General features: G+C 36.3%; 2 protein-coding genes across 3 annotated transcripts; both read left to right on the forward strand.

Moving 5' to 3' along the window:
- Positions 1-1,433: 1,433 nt before the first annotated feature.
- LOC106390401 (chaperone protein dnaJ 50) lies at positions 1,434-3,570 on the forward strand. 2 transcript variants are annotated; one of them, XM_013830856.3, is made up of 10 exons: positions 1,434-1,654; positions 1,768-1,830; positions 1,902-1,968; positions 2,092-2,151; positions 2,225-2,275; positions 2,363-2,443; positions 2,680-2,792; positions 2,884-3,001; positions 3,076-3,202; positions 3,280-3,570. In XM_013830856.3, the coding sequence occupies exons 1-10, from the start codon at positions 1,536-1,538 to the stop codon at positions 3,381-3,383; spliced, it is 903 nt and encodes a 300-aa protein (XP_013686310.1). In that variant the 5' UTR covers positions 1,434-1,535; the 3' UTR covers positions 3,384-3,570. The 2 variants fall into 2 exon arrangements, with proteins under 2 accessions (XP_013686310.1, XP_022556498.1); XM_022700777.2 differs by lacking the exon at positions 2,225-2,275.
- An 11,152-nt stretch (positions 3,571-14,722) lies between these two features.
- On the forward strand, positions 14,723-15,999 carry LOC106396581 (probable dolichyl-diphosphooligosaccharide--protein glycosyltransferase subunit 3B). Its single transcript, XM_013837012.3, has one exon. The coding sequence runs from the start codon at positions 14,807-14,809 to the stop codon at positions 15,851-15,853; it is 1,047 nt and encodes a 348-aa protein (XP_013692466.1). The 5' UTR covers positions 14,723-14,806; the 3' UTR covers positions 15,854-15,999.
- Positions 16,000-20,068: the final 4,069 nt, after the last annotated feature.

Below are 20,068 nucleotides of genomic sequence, written 5' to 3' on the forward strand. Positions count from 1 at the left end.
TTGTGTAATTTTTCTTAATAATATAAAATTAATCAAAAGAGAGAGAATACAAAAAAATTGTTTTTTTTTTTTTTTTGACGTCGAACGGCCATTCTATTACTCAAGCTTGAAGTGGTCTGGGTAACCAGACCGGAATAGAGCAACCAATGAAAAGTAACTCTCTACGAAAGGTCCTAGCAGTCTTAGCCAAAAAATCAGCAAACAGATTGCGCACTCGTGGCACATAGGTTATTTTGAAGTCCGGAAAGCAAATCTGCAGCGTTTCTATCTTCTCCAGTTCTGTCGCAAAGCTTGGCCACACATGAGGTTCCTTTATCATTGAAATCAGCTCCTTGCAGTCTGTTCCAAAGCTCTGGCATGGCGAGTGTTGAAGCATATTCTCCATCGCCCAACGCAGTGCTTCTACCTCCGAATGCAAAGCTGATTCACATCGAATGAAATTCCGTGTTCCCATAAGTTGTGTGTTCTCCCCGCTATCCATCCAGACCCATCCACATCCACTAAAGCGATCTGAAGCTGTCCAAGATCCATCTAGTAGACAAATATTACCCAAGCTTAAGAATTGGTTTTCCTCATTGCTGATGGCCTGAACTACTGGCGATATCATCTCGTTTGCATTGAACCAGGCTTGACATTCACTTTCTGCATATCGAACTATTTCCAAGGGGTCTCTATCTATTCCCCTAAAAAGTTTGTCATTACGAGCCTTCCAAATATACCATATTAGCCAGGGATAAGGATCCCTGTCTTGGTCTGGCGCTAAGATTTCATTCTTCCTCCAGAATAGGTAGTCCATGTTTGTGTAGATGCTTGCCACTGGGAATATACCTGGGCTCGTAGGAGTTGCTGATAAGGACCACACTTGGAGAGCCGGAGGGCATTCAAATATTGCATGTGTTACAGATTCCTCTAGTTCTCCACACCTTGGGCAATAATTATCGCACCTCATATTCCGCCTTGCGAGATTCCTCGTTACTGCCACCTGACCCGTTATCAATTGCCATATAAGATGGCACATCTTTCTTGGCGCTTTCAACTTCCAAGCAAAGGCTTGGAGTTTAGTAATACTTGGTTCCAGTATTTCCTTTTCCTCTTCTGGCTTCATCAGATTTCGAGCAACCCAGTATCCAGATTTAACAGTGTATTGGCCATTCTTCGTGTAGTTCCAGCAGAAGGTATCACGGCGATGGGTAGAACTTATAGCCATACTACGAATGAGTGGTATGTCATCGGGGTGGACATAATTCTCTAGTAGCCCTACATCCCATTCCTTCAATTCTTGGTTAATGAGGTCACTAACTCTCATATTCGGATGCATTACAGGTGCTACAGGTGTAGCTGGTCTAGCAGGTATCGTTGGGATCCATTGGTAACAAAAAAATTGTTATAAAATATGTATTATTTATAATCATTAATTGTGGTATATATATATTAACAACGTAAATCGCTCTCCATTTCAGTTTCTCTGTGACAAACAATACAAAAGGTCTAAAGGGTACTTTCCTCCCTATTCGCAGCGAGAGAGAGAGAGAGAGATGGCGCCGCCGGCTACGGAGCGGTGGTGCTGGGCATTGATTATTGTGTTGCTTTCTCTGTTCGTCCAATCCTCGACGGCCATTTATTGCGGCGAAGAAGATTGCTATGCTCTCCTCGGGTTCGCCTTCTTTTTGTTTTTTTTTTTATATATTCAAATTCTTCAGATTTTGATTCTAATCTATCTCTCTCTCTCTCTTAATCTTAATCTGTGTACATTTTCGACCCTTTCAGAGTCGCTCAAGATGCGAACGCATCGGATATTAAGAGATCTTACTATAAGCTTTCTCTCGAACAGTAAGGATTGATTTGGATTTGATCTTCGATTGTCTTTTGTTTTCTTACGCTAATTGTTTTGGTGAGATTAGTCATCCAGATAAGAATCCCGATCCTGAATCCAAGAAGCTCTTTGTCAAAATCGCCACTGCTTACGAGGTCCTTATCTATCCTCCGAATAGAATCTGCATCTATTCAATCCCATTACACATCTATGGATTCATGATCGTTATACATTTTTGAAAGTTCACAAAAGGGTAGTTTGTAATCTTCTTGTTGCAGATTTTGAAAGATAACGAGACTCGGGCACAATATGATTATGCAATTGAGCATCCCAGTGAGGTCAGTAGACCATTTTCTTTGAAATGTCATTCTTGTTTTCTACATCTTTCAAAACCAGTTTCTTGTATGTTAGGTATTTTACAACACTGCTCAATACTACCGAGCCAAATATGGACATAAGTCGGTAAGATATTATTTAATGTTTTTGATTACTTCTCTTGCAGAAGTAGTGGCATTTTGAACTTACACAACTGCGTACTGTGTTTTTTAGGATCCTCGTGCTGTTCTTGTGGGTCTACTGGTGGTTCTGTCTGCGTTTCAATATCTTAACAACGTAGCAAGGTATAATGAGGTACGTATCTGAGAAAGGGCTTCCTAAAGATCTGTGTTATAACATATCCCTGTCCAAAAAAAATCAAGTATTATGGGCGATTGCATGTATCATAACATGTCACTAAACGTAGGACATGTGACCTATCTTAATGTTATTCATATACTTTTGTGCTTGCAAACATAAGAAAAATCAAATCTGTATACGAACTTTGAGCACATTTTATTAATAGGACCTGCGCCTTTTGTTTGATTCAGGCTTTGGCAACAGTTAAGCGAACTCCTGCTTACAAAAACAGGCTCAAGGCCCTAGAACTCGAACGCACTGGTGGAGTGTCTAGCAAGAAGAAGGGTCCAAAGCAGATCGACCAGTATGCTGTTCAGTTTATTCTATTGCCCTTTTGTTCGCTGACAGTAAGTATCTTTGGGGACTGTTATCATATCCATTTCTTCTTTTGGCAGGAAACTACAGGAAGAGCTAAGCAATGAACTCGACCTACAAATTAAAGGAGCTGAAAACCCGTCGATCTGGGATCTTCTCGGTGTTCGATTCGTTCTCCTACCTTACACCATCATCAAGGTTCCATGTTTTGAACAATTTCCAGCAGCCTTAATTTCTCAAGCTCACCGATTCAACTTTTTGTCTCCTTGCAGCTTCTAGTATGGTACAGCAGTTGGGTATGGAGATATAAGGTTAAGAAAGCTCCTTATTCATTGGAAGACGCATCTTACCTAACCCGAAGATCACTTGGGGTGCCTCTCGACACATGGACCAATCTCGGTATCCTTTTATACCTTTGTCTACAACTAACCAACATATGAATAAAAGATTGACTCTATAATGTGTTGATTTATCAGATGAATATAAGAAGGAAGATCTGTTGCAGAGAAGGCTATGGGAGAAGCAGAATCTTGAGAACTACTATGCAGAAATGCGTAAAGAATCGAAGCGGAGAAGATAGGTCCACTTGTCACTTACCAAACACTTTTGTTACCATTATTACTTTTAATGTTACTAAGATATCTGAACAAACCAACCAGTTACACGAAGAGAGTATAATTGTATGGTATAAGGAACCAAATCTCAATTTAGCATTATACAAGTTGCATCATGTCTGAGAATGAGCATGGTCTACTTTTGACTCTCAACTTTGTTTAATCAAGTTTTCTAAGTGCTATGTTTAAAACTATACTTGATACTGAAAATTGGATTGTAACACGATAGATGATAACTATGAAGTGTCTTAGTGTGTCCAAGAACACAGATTAACAACATGATGATTAGTATGAAGCTGCACCGAGTGGACGAGGATCGCATTGTAAGGAGCTAGTGTGCTGAAGACAGAGAATTTGATGATCTTGGTAACTTTTTTGACAAAAATATTCAATCGGATTGCGTCTATCATTTTTTCTGAGGATCCATTAAAGCCGGCGGAGGACTTAGTTGAGGTTTTTATCTCACCGAGATTGATTCTCATTTTTCCAAAGTTTCTATGAAAATAAAGTCGACCTAACAGCTTGTGTCGATGAGAACTCTGGTGACTTTGCAGATGCCAATAGTGAGTTTCACTAACAAAGGATCGTTGTGAGGTGCATCAACATTGGCGGCGTCTTCCTCAGAGAAAGTGACCTGCACGTAATTCTCCGGTTTAGTGGGCTACTGCTTTGTCGTTGTCGCTTTTCTTTGGAACTTTTTAACTGATCAGACGGGTTCCCTGCACGGTGATGATCCTCCCATAATAACATTTATCCGGAGCCGGAGGTCCGTTAATCGTTGATCGAGTCGTTCTCTCAAATCCCTTGATTTTGACTGATTAATCTTTCCCTTAAATATGTCTCCTCAGGTGCACATTGATTATTGGTGCCAATTTTTCGGCGAAGATCAGTCGTGTTAAGGTGAGAGAGATCATCACCTTGACTCTTCGTGCCAATCTTATGGCGAAGATCAAAGGTACCAGGTTGAGCAATCACTGTATTTTGATTGTTTGTGCCGAGTTTTCAGAGAACATTGGCATCATCTGATCGTCTGAATTTAGCGTTCTCAGTTCTTTGATCGGTGAATGTTTCTTAGCTGTTGTCGATCTGATTTGAATTTTGCTTGAGATTGTAACACATCTCGAGTTGAATATCCCTATACATATGACAAAGACGGTCCTGCTCTGATTGCATTGATATGTCAGTTAATGTGTGGCATTTCTTCTCCAGAGAAGTGTGGACCATCACAATGCCGAGGTTCGACTTGTTCGCCTTCTACAGGGAATTCCTCTTGTTATTGAAGCTTCCTGACGCTTTTTATCCTTGCTCTTGCTCAAGCTTTTGTTATTCTTGGCAGATTTCGGTTTTGGAGGTTCATGATTTACTTGTCCATTGGCGAATGCTGCCATCAGTGCTTCTTGAAGCTGTTTTCATTCCTTGGTATTGTGTCCCTTCGCCTTGTGATAGGAACAAAACTTGGTGCCATTAAAAGTTTGAGGATCTGATCCTTGGGGAATTGCTCTATGAGGAATGTTGAATGCTTGAGGGGCTGATTAGTCTATCTCATTCTTCCAAACAATCCATGGTCTATCTGACACTTTAGCGGTGAATCAATTTGCTCATTTTCTGTGACGGAGTAGACAATTTTTTTGTTCTCATCTTGCTTATTGTAAGAATGTTGTCTTGGTTCTTGATAGGTCTCCGCCGATTTCGTTGATAGCTGTTTCATCACGGTTGTGTTTGAGAAGGTAGGCTTGCATATCCTCTTCCATCATGATGAAGCTGTTATCACGATGGAAGGTATCTTGTAGGGTTAGGGTCTTCACGTACAGGTCGTCTCAGAACTTAGAATTTATCCAGAGTGCATTGCGCAGAGCTTCCACATCTATCTCATCTGGAACGTACACTCTGGAGACCATCCTTTGGATTTTCCATGAATTCAATGAGTATCTTTCTAGGACCTTGAGACATCTTCCATAGATCGGACGCTGACGCTCCTTTCCGAGTAAACATTATGTAATGTTTTAAGAATCTGGTGCAATAATCACATAAACTGTCGATGGAATCTTCGGTCAGTCTGGAGAACAAGGTTAGTGCAGGTCTGTTGAGTCTTTCCACGAACAGCTGACAATATCCGGGGTCTTTCTATTCGTCGGTAAAATGTTTGCATCCCATTGCTATGTTGAACGTGGTTACTTTTGATACCACTCAAATTACCTTAAGGAGTGAATTACTCTCTCAAATAAGAGGTTCAGTTGCAGTATTTAGGGATCGAATCCATAAGGAGCTAGGGAACCTATTAAATCTAGTCAAGTTTTTAATTCTAAGTGTTTGTTGTTTTATGGTTTAAATGTAAATAGCAATCCTAATTAAGCAAGTCTATTGCTCGACTAACAAGATGATTGGGGGTGTAACTTATTTGGAAGATATTAGATACAGGGTTTCTATTCAGGTGTTGGAGATTATAATCCTATAGATGCCTAACAGTTGCATGCATGATATATTAGAGCTCAACTCCTTAATCACAGTGATCAGCGATGGCAATGTTTCACTGGTTAACTAACTAGATCTTGGATCTCAACTGTCGTCTTTTGATCACAAGAAAGTGTCGATCGATGGTCCTATAGGGATATCGATCGATACACCTTTCGCAAATATCGATCGATTGTCAGAAGAAAATATCGATCGATGCTACTAGTTAAGCCCTAGGCGCAGGTTGATAATGCTCACTAGTCTCCTAGATCAGTGGTTAGCATCTCTCTAGCAGTCCTCGCATAACAGATTAGATTCAGGACTGGATGATGAAGGATGCTTGACACATGCAAATTCCTATGTTCATGTTCTAGTTAGCAAGGATAAAACAAGCATTAAGAACAATTAATCAATGAATATCACAACTTATCAAATCAATAGTTGGGGTTAATCCCTCTAACCTATTTGAACTCTGAATCTAACAAGTGAACTACTCAGACATAGCTAAGCAATTCATGACACAAAATGTAGATAAAAACTGCATAGAATAGAATAGATGAATCAATGGAGTTCCAATCACAAATCTCTCTATGATTTTCTCTCCTAAAACTCTCTGCTGAAAATAAGAATACAATGGTGGCTCAAAGCTCTCTTGCCTCCTAACACTTAGGCAAGTATATAACTATTAGGTTAAAAACTCATCAGGGGTAATCTTGTAATTTGGTGAAGCCTTGGGTTTAAAGTCGGCTGGAACCAAGTCGTGCGTCTCGCTTCTCGACATCTATCGATGGTACAGGATGTACATCGATCAATCATAATTTTCAATCGTCGAGGCCTCTCTTCTGTATCGATCGACGGCACTGGATGTGCATCGATCGATTGCTTCTTCTTCGTATCGACCTCTAATGGTCAGCTCGGATGAAATCTCTTTTAAGCTCCTAAATACTCCATAATCATCACTTTATTCCAAGATACTCCTGAACCTGAAAACATACTTAATAGGATATAATATATAATATATAGATAGTAAAACACTTATATACCATGGATGAAAATGAGTCAAATCCATGGTATATCAACTCCCCAGACTTACCATTTTGTTTGTCCTCAAGCAAAACAAATAAGCAGTCTCTCTGAAAGAGGTTTGAAAACAACAGAGACTTATAGATTTAAAACATAGAAATCATCACCTCTACAATTTCGCAAACCACATCTAAAAAGTCCAAATCACAAAAGCACATTATGCATTATCCTAGCTTAGCAACCAAATTCAACTAGTCTACAACTCAACAATCCTGTCTGACATTCCCTTCTACTAACCTCATTTCTTAGCATAAATATAAAAGTGCATGTTTTACCTTGGGAGTATCGATCACAGAATGCAAAGATTTTCAGACAAGTATATGGAACTGTAGGTAAAAGTTAGTTCCTAATTTTTCTCTCTCTAATTTCTCTCTTGAGTCAAAGTCTGCTTATATTGAAAGATCATTGACCAAGATTGGACAGGCTTCCATGAATCAAGTCTTAATGGTGGTTGCCACCAAGCTCTGTTCACTTCTTTTTGACCTATATCCAAGAATTCATATGAATCGAGCCTTAAAGATTGCCGCCACCAAGTCCCGTTCGTATTCTTTTTGTTGGAATCCTTATGAAGCAAGCCTTAATGGTTGTAGCCACCAAGTCATGTTCGGATTCCACCTAACTAAATCCTAAGTCCTAATTAAGTAGTAAATTTCGGATTTTTTTTTTTTTAGATAAAAACTAATAACTAACTACTCTAGGGTTGAAATAGAGAGAGAAAATGTGATAAATGAATCTATACAAGGCGTTACCTCCCAGACTTGTCTGAAGAATCCGATCCCATGTATACCAAGCCCCAAGACAAGCGATTATGTCAGGTTTAGTGTTGGAGGTCAGCTTTGGTTCCTTCAAACAATCAAGGCAAGTGTGTATAGTTGACAGGTTGATCCACTTTAGCATCTTTAGTACTAGCCGCAGTCAGTAAATCTAGAATGATGCTAAAGAGTGGTTAGACATTCAAGTAATAAGATCATAGTCCCTTTCACATAGCTAAGCATAATTTATTAAAATCTTTTTATAAAAATCAGAATAAATTATATCAATAAACCTCCCCCCAGACTTAAATTACACTGTCCCAGTGTAACACAGTCGGAGTTATGGTGGAAATAAATCATAAGTACTCAATGTAACAAGTTAGGAAGATAAACCTGACTGGAGTGGGAATCGATCGATGTGCATCGGTATGCATCGATCGTCGTATGTGATTTAAGGTCGATCGATGTCGACATGTCGTCCACGGTCGATATGTTGGTAATCATCCTACTTAGGTTTTGCAATAAATCTGAAAGAATGAAAACGAAAGTAAATACTAGTAACTAAGAAAACCAATTAAAATTACTTAATAGTGGGTTGCCTCTCACTCAGCGATTTGTTAGAGTCATTTAGCTTGACTGTGGAGGTGTGTGGCTAGTTGGTGGAAAGACAACTACTTGTTGGGAAACAAGCATCCACCTCATCTCTGCACATTCTGGACCAAGCTGCAATGAAACTTCTTGTGGCCTCATCATTTCTGGTCCATATCTCATCCATCTTCTGAATTGCATTTGAGATGTTCTGTAGCCTTTGTAGGATGTTTTCAATGCTGATCTGATGCCATCCTATCTTGTCGTAGGCGTATGCTGATAGCTCGTTCATTTCATCATGCATTGACTCCATTTTGTTTTGTATCAGCTGCTCGTCGTCTGGTGTAGACGTGGTATCGATCGATACGACCAAGTGTTTATCGGTCGATTCTGGTGCCTTACTATCGATCGATTTGGAGCGTTCTCTGTTGATCGATGTTGATATCTGGTGTTGAGATGCGAGTTGCCTCTGAATGGCTTTGAATTCCTTCTGTAACCACTCTGCATGGCTATCCAGTCCACTGAGTCTGACGTCGAATGGAAAGTAGATGTCATCACACCGCTTCTCAAACCGGTCCTCCATGATGTCTATAGCTGTGTAAAGCTTTGACGTGATCTGAACAACTTCTGCTGCTGTGTAGGGAAGATGTTATGTAGGTTTCTTACCGTCGAGCGTTGCCCTGCGGAACCTATCGATCGATGTTGAACCTTCTTCCTGAAAATCATGTTGATCATTAAGCTTACCAATGTCCCTCTGGACATTCATCATCTGTGTAGACAAGGTGTCCAAGTATCGCATGATAGGTGAGGTGAAACGGTCGTGCATATCCTCATAAGATTTTAACCTATCTTCCATGGCTGCGAACTTGCTGTCGATCGATGTGATGGTGCAGATATCGATCGATGTGGCTGGTTGTGGGTCCTTCTTGCGAATGGTGTCCAAATCTTGCTGTAACAGATCAATTCTCGTGCTTAAGCAGTCCACGTTGTTGTTGAGAGGGTTGTATACGTCGTTAATCCTCGTGTTGATGTATGCGATCTCCCATTCATCCTTCTTCTCTGCCAAACTTTCCGGTTCTGCAGGAATCTGGGATGTCTGTGGCTTGACGTCGACCGATGTTGCTTTGTTGGCGTCGATCGATGGTGATGTCGTAGCTTCCTTCTCAGGAATGTGCTGCATACTCTCAATCTCTGTTCTCATCTCTGCCATACTTCTGAAAAGCTCATTGTAACCTCTGTCCAAAGGCTGATAAGTGTCATCTACCAATGTCTTGAGTTCATCTCCTAGCTTTTTCTGAGCTCCACAAATACCAGTCACCATCTCATTGATCTCATCCTTGGTGTAGATCTTTGGTGCCAGTTTTATTGGTGTGAAAGAAGTGGCATGTTCTGGAAGACATATGTAACTCTCTTCAAATAGGGATGCTCTCTCCAGAATTTTTCTGATGTTGTCCTTGGTGATAGGAATCATCTCACTAGCTACGCTCCTTGCATATCCAGACTCATCTCTGTAGACACCAAATTCGTCCTTATGTTCCCATCTGAACTTTCTGGCTCCATAGATGTCATAAGCGCGATGTCCACATTCGTAATGTCTATCGATCGATGGTGAAGGTGCGTTGTCGAGCGACGTTGGTGTTACCCTGTCGAACGATGTAGAAGCAACCTTGTCGATCGATGCGTGGCCAACTGGTCTGCACGATTGGTGTGAACCAATTTCTGTTGTGTTGGCCCTTTGATATTCGTCTGGAACATCTGGAATGTTGTCTGGAATGCTACGTTGCTGCATAATCTTTACCCAGACCTGATAGTGGATTCTCTTATTGATCTTCATTTGCGAAGATGGAATTCGCAGGCGCTTCGGGCTTTGGTGGACCCATAGGATGTGAAAATGATAGAAAGTATACTACTTAGTAGAACTCGGATGGCAGATAAGAAAGGATGGCATTTCACAAACAATGGAAAATATATGGTTAAATCTGGATATCAGGTTGAAAGGATATACCCAGATAAGGAAAAACCACCATTATTGTTTAGGCCCACAGTTGATGTTTTGAAGGCATTTTGTTGGAAAATACGGTGTCAACAGAAAATTAAACATTTTCTATGGCAATTGGTGACAGGGTGTATAGCAGTTAAGAAGAATTTGCAAGCGCGAGGGATACAAGGAGATACTTGTTGTGCAAGATGTAGAGCTGATGAGGAATCGATCAACCATGTGTTTTTTGAATGTCCTCCTGCACTTCAGGTGTGGGCTCTTTCAAAGATTCCAACAAATCCAGCTATTTTCCCAACAATCTCTCTCATCGTGAACATGGATCATCTCATCTGGAGAGTTGTTCCACAGATGGAGGACCATCAGTTTGCATGGATACTATGATACATTTGGAAAGGAAGAAATAATAAAGTCTTTAGTAACCTGTATATGGATCCTAGGGATACCCTTAAATTGGTAGAAACGAAATCTACACTCTGGGTTGAGGCACCGATTTTGAACGAACAAAAGAAGATTCCACAGGTAGAGGCTACGACTCTTCCGTCAATTCCCGGAAGATGGTGTTTCACGGATGGTTCCTGGAAAGAGTACGATATTTTTTCAGGTCAAGGATGGTACAATACTTTAGAAGGATTTGAGGGCTTGATGGGGGCAAGGAATGTATGGGCTACCCTCTCTCCACTTCATGCAGAGAGGAAGCGCTACTATGGGCAATGGAATGTATGAGAAACTTACGACAATTTCAGGTTACGTTTGCAACGGATTGTTCTCAATTGGTGAAGATTGTTTCAGAACCAGAAGAATGAACAGCGTTTGAAAGTTATTTGGAAGATATAAAGAGCCTGAAAGAGAGTTTTCTCCGTGCAGAGATTATCTATGTACCAAGAACGCAGAACAAAAAGGCGGATAGCTTAGCACGAAGCGCTAGGAAGGAAACGTCTTTTGTAGTTCACATGGATCAAGATCTCCCGGTGTGGTTCACAGAGTCAATATGAGTATGTAAAGTTGTTGACAAAAAAAAATTAATTTATGTGTATAACCATAAAACATCTTTTGTAGAATTTTGTTTGGTTTTATTAATTAATGAATTAAAAATAAGGAAAAAATAAAATATTTGTTTAATATATGCATTTTAAATTTAAAATGACACTGATAATTAAATAAAATTTAAATGTTAAAACTGTACTCCCTCCGTATACAAATGTTTGATTTTTTGGCTTTCTATTTTGTATACAAAAGATTGATGTTTTAGGATATAATTAATGCATTTTTATTAAAATTAAAACACAAATTAAATGTTAAATTTTAAGTGGTTAAACTTTATTGATAAAACCAAAAAGTAATAACTAAAATAGTATATTAGTTATTTTTATTATGGGCGAAAAATACCTTAAACACCAACCTTTAAATAAAAGAGGGAATATTTGATATGAAATGGAAAGAGTAGTACTTAACTTTTAGTAATTGTTATGGTTTTTTGGTTAAAAAAATTAAAGAGCCTTCCTAAATTGATTAAAATATTTAAATTGCATTGAAAATGATATGTTTAGTGTAGATATACAGTATAACTTTATTTTCAATCAAAGAAAAATCCAAATTATTCGAGGATGTCTCAAACTATTTTGTATATTTTTATAATTGACTTTCAAGTATTGAAAATGAGAAATCGTAAAATTCCGGTTAGCATAAATGAAGAATGCATAACTACTTATAAAAATTATAAACCATACAACAATATACTATTCAATTTTAAATGAGTCAAATAAAAATTATTCTTTATAATAACGAATATACTCATTTTGTTACAAAAAGATGTATGTTTAAAAAAAATTATACATATTAAGAAAACATATGAAATTTTGATAAACAGTACATTATATTTTGTAACTAACTATTCTTCATAACCTTTAACCAATAGAATTTCAATAACCAAAAAAATATTTTTGAAGTTAACAATTTATCTTTAATTAATACAATAAAAATGTAAGTTGAAACAATTTTTTCTAAAACATAGATTTTCTTGGAAAGGACGGAGTATATGATTTTAATTTTATATTAAATTTAAGAAATTTACATAATAGTAAAGTATACCTAAACAACCACTATTGGTTAGCTACATATATGGTAAATGTTTATGAGAGTGATTAGCCTATACTAACATCATGAAGACTGAAAATGAAAAGATGCAACTGGAAAATTGATAAATGATTATATTTTTCCATATAAACATTATTAAATTGTTGATGACAAAAAAACACTATTAAATTACTCACAAAAATCATTTTACTTCAAAAATATGTTCGAAAGATATAAAACAAACAAATACATTTCCACGCAAATATTGGTGAATTGTTCATATATATAAAATCTTTTAATAAAAAGGTAAAAAAAAACTTTGAATCATGAAAATGTAGGTTAAATTAAAATAAGCAGAAAAGTGTAAGATACAAAATATTATATACAAATAAAAAGTGATAAATTTAACAAATTCAAATCAATTAATCTGCGCGTAGCGCGAACCAAGAACCTATAGTTGTGTGTAAAAAGGGTTAAAAGTCTATAAAATTTACTGGGAGATGAATTTATATAGAGTTTGTGAATTTTAAAAATTGATTGATTTAAAAAAGTTATGTGGATTGTGAAAATTTATATAGATTGACTTATGAAATTTGATCATAACTTTTTTAGATTGGTATAGATTTTCATGAATTTGTATTACCTTTTTTTATCATTCTTTTCGTCAACTAAATATATAATTTATTTATTTTTCTAAATTATACAGCATGATTCTTTTTTTTTTCAAATTAAAAAATAATAATAATAGTGACACATAAAAAATTGGGAAATTCCCTTAAATAATTTCTTTTTGTCACCAAAAAGCACTCAAAGAGGAAAATGATTAAAAGAAGTTTCATTAAAAAGGAAAAAGACTATTTTACTCATTGCTTTATAGATATATAAATAATAAAAAAAATATTTCAAATTATATGTTTATAAATTAGAACTTTTTATAATTGTTTTAGTAATTTTCTATTTTTTTTAATTTTTTGTTAGTTTAGAATTATATGTTTTTCAAATTTGTACTTTAAAAAAATATAGATTTTAAAAAAATATATATTTTTGAAATTCAAAAATTGTTTTTGCAACTACTTCAAAAATTTTATTTTTAAAACTTTAATATTTATAAATATAATTATATATTCAAAAATGATAAAACAACATAAATATAATTATATATTAAAATGTAAAAGTATATAAAATTTTAATGAATTATAGTTTTGGATATATAATTTGGATTTAAAGTGCAAAATATATTTGGTAAGAATAAATATTTTGTTCTCTATATTTGTTATTCTCTATATTTGTATCACATGGATTTTGAAAGTCACATGGATACATATTATATTTTGAAAGTTGAATCTTATGAGTACAAATGAATAAAATTCATCTCCCAATAACACTAGATTTAATTAGAATTAGAGAATCAATAATAACTTAGGTAAACATTTTGAATAACAAGGAATTTGAAAAATTTTAACCAATAATAATGGATTCTATTAAGACTTTTGAAATCCAAGAATTAATAACAATAGAATCTCAAAATTTCCAAAATTCATGAGAATTCACTAACCAATAACCTCCTAAACTAGGGTTGGGCAAAAAACCCGGATCCGAAGAACCGAACTGAACCCGATCCGAAAAAGTAGTAACAAACCCGAACCGAAATTGATTAAATATCCGAACGGATTCAAAATTTTGGTATCTAAATAACCGAAACCGAAGTATCTCGGGTACCCGAATGTAACCGAAATAGATTTATATACCTAAATATATTACTTATTTTTAGATTTAATATATATTAAAATCATCCAAAATATATAAGATACTTTAAAGTTGTCTAACATACTTGAAAATATACATAAATAGTCAAAAGTAAATGTCTAAAATGGCTAAAATATATTCAAAACACCAAAATGCTTGAAATATCTATTGATTTTCTATCCAAATATTTAAATCAAACCAATTTATATGTTAATTTTAGGTATTTTGACATATATTATACAAATTTATATGTAATATATTTATTTTGAATTATAGATTTTAAGAAATTTTAAGCATATAATGAATAATAAAATTTTAAAAATAATTTAAAAGGGTTATCCGAATCCGAACCGAACCCGCAAAGATCTGAACCGAACCCGAACCGAAATTTAGAAATACCCGAATGAAGCTGAAATCTTTAAACCCGAAAACCGATTAGATCCGAACCGAACCCGAATGGGTACAATCTAGTTAATCAATATTTATCCACGTGGATAAATTGAAACTCTTAAGTTGCAGAATTTAACGACGAATCAAAATTGGCCAAGTGGATATGCTAGCCAATGAAAACCGTCCACCGTGGAGAACCAGCGAGACGGAAAAATCAAGAGTTCGTAGACCTTCTTCTCCTGCCAGAACAGAGGCTTTCTCTTTTTTTCCTGGAGAGAGACAAACCTTCAAGTGAGGTCGATCAACAATGGCGATCAATAAAAAACTCGTATCTCTTCTCTTCCTCTTAGCAGCCGTATCATCATTCGCATCAGCATCTTTCTCCGACTCCGACTCCGACTCCGATTCAGATCTCACCAACGAACTCGTTTCCCTCAGATCAAACTCCGAATCAGGCGTGATCCATCTCGACGACCATGGAATCTCCAAATTCCTCATCTCCTCTCCCACACCACGACCTTACTCGATCCTCGTCTTCTTCGACGCCACTCAGCTCCACAGCAAAACCGAGCTCCGTCTCCAAGAGCTCCGCCGCGAGTTCGGCCTCGTCTCCGCTAACTTCCTCGCTAACAACAACGGATCCGATCTAAACAAACTTTTCTTCTGCGAGATCGAGTTCTCGCGATCCCAATCTTCCTTCCAGCGGTTCGGCGTTAACGCTCTCCCTCACATCCGTCTTGTAAGCGGTTCAACATCAAAACTAAGCGATGAATCTGGTCAAATGGACCAGTCAGATTTCGCTAGGTTAGCTGAATCCATGGCTGAGTTCGTCGAGCAAAGAACCAAACTAACTGTTGGCCCGATCCAACGGCCGCCGTTTCTCTCCAAGGCGCAGATCAGCGTCATCGTAGCCATGATCGTGATCGCGACTCCGTTTGTCATCAAACGTATTCTGAAAGGAGAGACTCTTCTTCATGATCGTAGGCTTTGGTTATCAGGTGCTATCTTCATCTACTTCTTCAGCGTTGCAGGAACAATGCACAACATCATCAGGAAGATGCCTATGTTTCTTCAGGATCGTAACGACCCGAACAAGCTCGTTTTCTTCTACCAAGGATCTGGGATGCAGCTTGGAGCTGAGGGATTCGCTGTGGGGTTCTTGTACACTGTGGTTGGATTGCTCTTGGCGTTTGTCACTAATGTGCTTGTTCGAGTTAGGAACCTTAATGTTCAGAGATTGGTGATGCTTGTGGCCCTGTTTGTATCCTTCTGGGCTGTGAAGAAAGTGGTTTACTTGGATAATTGGAAGACTGGATATGGGATTCATCCGTATTGGCCATCGAGTTGGCGTTGATTTCAACCTCTTTCGAGGTGATGAGTTTAATTTTCAAGACATTTCTGGAACGGAGTAATGATATGTTGGACATTTTGCGTTTTGATGAGTACTTTGAATCAGTGTAGTACAATTTCAGATAGTTTAAACTCATTACTGCTTTACTAGTTCATCTGATTGAGAAACATATAAATCTCTTCTCTAGGCAATAACAACATTGCTCACTGTTACATAGGGAGGAAACGTATTCATCAATTCAGATACTTGTGGGCAGTCAATCTGCATATTGTCAAATTGTTAGAATAAGAGAAATATCGAGTCTTGAGATCATCCTAAGATAGAAGTTATTAGTACGCTCCGATTGTTTGCATTTGCGTAATCATAAATTGATGATGATTGCGTATACATATAAATTTACACATATATAGATATTTCGTCTGTGTTATGCATTTAGAGAGACAAAAATCCGTGAAGGCAACAACTCGAATATCGCAAAATGTGTAGATTTCAAAATCTTTAAATCAAGTTACTGAGGTCATGCGCATTAAAAGTTTCGGAATTTATCACCTCATTAGAAATTCTACGAATTAATATTCAATAAATTAATGAATGCTATTTATTAATAAAAGATTTTGGTTCCGAATTAGATCGACTCAAAATATGACATAATCGATAAAATAATAATATAATAATATTTTAGAAAATCCTATGTACATATATGATTTCCTTAAAATCATAAATTGATAATTTTTGTATATATATACATTATAAATACATATATATACATATATTATAAGTACAAACAAATAATTGTATTATTTCTATATTTTCTTAACACTTTAATATTCTTTTTAATATTTAGTAAAAGTATATCTAAACCACATTTAAACTTTATAATATTTTATATACACCAACTAAAACAATATAAATAACGTAAAAATCTAATTTCAAAAATTTAATTAGTATATATACGGTAAAATCAATTCTTCTTTATTTTGTTAAAAATATTTTAAAATAAAAATTCCAGCAATTTTTGAAATTAATAACTCTATAATTTTTTTTTTAATATCATAGTTCCAACATTATTAATTTATAGAGTTTTTACTTTTTTAATATCTAATTATGACGTCTTTAAATTTTTTGAAAAATTCATATCAAACAATTTTATTTGATAGAAAACTGTAGTTGAGAGATTTCCAATGTTATATTTTATACAATTATATAATAATGAACGATATCTTTAATATTGTTTGTGTTGTAAATGAAGTGTTGGGGAAATACTTCTGTTCTCATTACTGTCGACGAGAAGGTCCATATATATACAAGGTATTAGACCGTCATAAGGTCATGTTTATCCTAACAAGATAAGGATAGGGATAAACACTATGTTACAGATATACATGGAATATATACTAGATAAACACATAGTCTCTGGTTGTCTTTATCATGTCCCGGATTGGGCCTGCAGTACGGGCTGGTCTATGGTCGATCATCATTTGGTTTATAACACTCCCCCTTGATCGACACATCCGGTACATGTTCGTTGCATGCTTAATGTTGCCTCATTAAAACCTCTCCTGAAAAACTCCAAAACCAATGTGGCAAAATGGAAAACCAAGGACAGGAAAAAGAGTACAACACATGAACTCCCTCAGATGAATGCATCACTGTAGTAGACGCATTCCCATCTGGTATCCGAGTCTTCTTGAACGTTGAAGTTGCCTATGACTTGGTGAAGATGATCAGCTGGATTCTCCTTGAATGAACTTGTAAGTCTTGGACGTTGGTATGTCTTTTGGAACTCCATTAAGATGTGGTCAGGATGTACATCTTTGTTGCTGATCACTCCATGTCTTGGTTGAACTGATGGTGCTTCAAACGGTGCTCGGATGGACTTTATAATCTGCAATAAAACTTTACTTGCAGGTCCTTTTTCATGTCCCATGGATTCTCTTTGGTTATATGGCTTTCCCAAAACGTGGACATTCAATATATATTGAGTCATAGACCCAGAACGCATACGAACAACTTTACTTCATATCTTTCGTTCATTCGGACTTATATCTCTTCGTATGTGCCAATGGCTTTATCCATTGTAAACAATCATTCTTTATTTTCTTTTGTCGATCCATGTTGAGCTATAGACCTTGTCTATATTCGTTCATAATCATGAGTGTCTAAGGTCATACCATCAATAATTATTTGCTGCAATGAAACTCATCACACAATGAATTCGCAGTCATACACTCATGTCCTTTGTACATGGTTATCGATCTTTTCTTGCTTTAGCAATGCTTATAATCATTAAGCCACGACCAGACATCCTTCTGGTCACTATCCTGGTTTATGGTACTCACTTAGACGTGCTGACTTAATCATACACACACACACACGGCTATGATTTTTCTACAGACTTTCCATATGTAAAACATAGCCTGTTTAATCAATCGATAACTTGTATTATTGAACCTTTGAACCATTAAACATTTTTCTCTCAGTTGGTCTTTATTGTGATCACAAGGAATTATAATATTTTCTGTATGGACTGACTGCACTAAGTAAATACTTAGTCTTTCATATTACTTACAGCTGCTGTATATTACAATCCATAAACAACTTAGGAACAAAGCTTGTTCTATGAGAATTTCTTTCTCATATTTCTATGGTACGTTGATACCTTTATCCAGTGATCCATTTGCTGCTTACTACACCATTATTTCTTTAGTAAATATCCAGACAAAATCAAACTTGATTTTCTGTAGTAGCATCCACCATATAGAAGCATATCTCTTTATAAATTGTTCCTTGGTCCTTGTGAGTATCCTTGTGTAATCAAGCTATACTTGAACGTTATTTAGAAGGAACATGGACACACTATACCATGTGGTCATGTCCTTTAATCTCACGGAATTTCTTATCTCACAAGATCCATTCACTGGTTTCTTTCTTAGATGGCTTTTCTGTATGTACATGGTTACTACGCCCATCTGTCTTATAATTACTTTGAATTCTTTGAACACCCCACGTCCCTATGTAGGTTTTATGAGTACTCTACGTGGGTTCATGATCCTCAGGTTATATCCTTCAAATCCCAAGTACTACAATCTTTTATGAGCTCTTATGTATGTAAATACATCTTTGGTGTTAACACTCTTTATCTTTAGTTTCATACTGTTCCAGACATGATCTAATTAGATTTTGAGATCTTATTATCCAAGACCTTTATACCTTGCAGTTTGGCGTCCCAAACTACATGGTCTGGTACCTTAGATGTGTGGTTGCGCAACCTTATTTCTCTGTCTGAACTGGTTTCTCTTATGAACTCGGATTTGTACGATTCTGAGCACCTTTCATTACTTTCCGAGGTTCCTTATTATTTGGAACTTATTTGTATATCTCTAATAGACATTGTAGCAACTTGATTGTGTCTCTTAGACATCTAATTCGTGGTTCTTAAGCTGGTATGACATAGTCATTTTTTCTTTTCGGGTCAGTGTGTCTGGCATATATTTTTGCTAGCTTTTATATCTTTTGATCATATTCTTTTAGAACGTCTAGATCATAATCTTTGGTATGAGGATCTTGCCAAGACAACTATGGTTGATACCATTATATTTCTCTTTTACTCTTTACTCTTTATCAGCCTGATAACTTTCTCCTTTCAAAGTTGGATAATCAGATTACTATCTTTTGTAATCTGTGTTTTTGGCCACTTGATTAAATCATCCATGTTTGGCACAAGATACATTATAGTTTCGTGGAGGAAGTCTTATTTATCTAATATATATTCTCAATCCTCATCTGAGGTTCCATCTTAAATGGCACACATATATGTGGTGGAATATTCGTATTTTCTTAAGATGGTTTGTGTATATGTCTGGTTTATGACCCTTAATCATTCAGAGGTGGGAATGTCTATGCTTACATGTATGGCCTGATGTAAATCAATATTTATATACATAATGTCCTTAAGCTTTAGGCTGGACGTGGGTGATGTACCATTAGTGAGGGCTTTAAAGCTTTCCAGCCGTGTATATTATGGTTGTAAACCATGGAATCCGAATTTATGATATGATCATGAACTGTGGGTTTTAGTCCTCTCTCCCCCTCATGAACATACTCATAATTTCGTAGTGCTTAGGACAGTGGAGCCTTGATTATTTTAGTGATTTTCCCTTTTGTGTACTTATAACACATTGTGAGATTTTATGGGATCACTTTTGTGCCTTAATTAAT

Source organism: Brassica napus, chromosome C4 (genome assembly GCF_020379485.1).
Source record: "Brassica napus cultivar Da-Ae chromosome C4, Da-Ae, whole genome shotgun sequence".
Lineage (NCBI taxonomy): Eukaryota > Viridiplantae > Streptophyta > Magnoliopsida > Brassicales > Brassicaceae > Brassica > Brassica napus.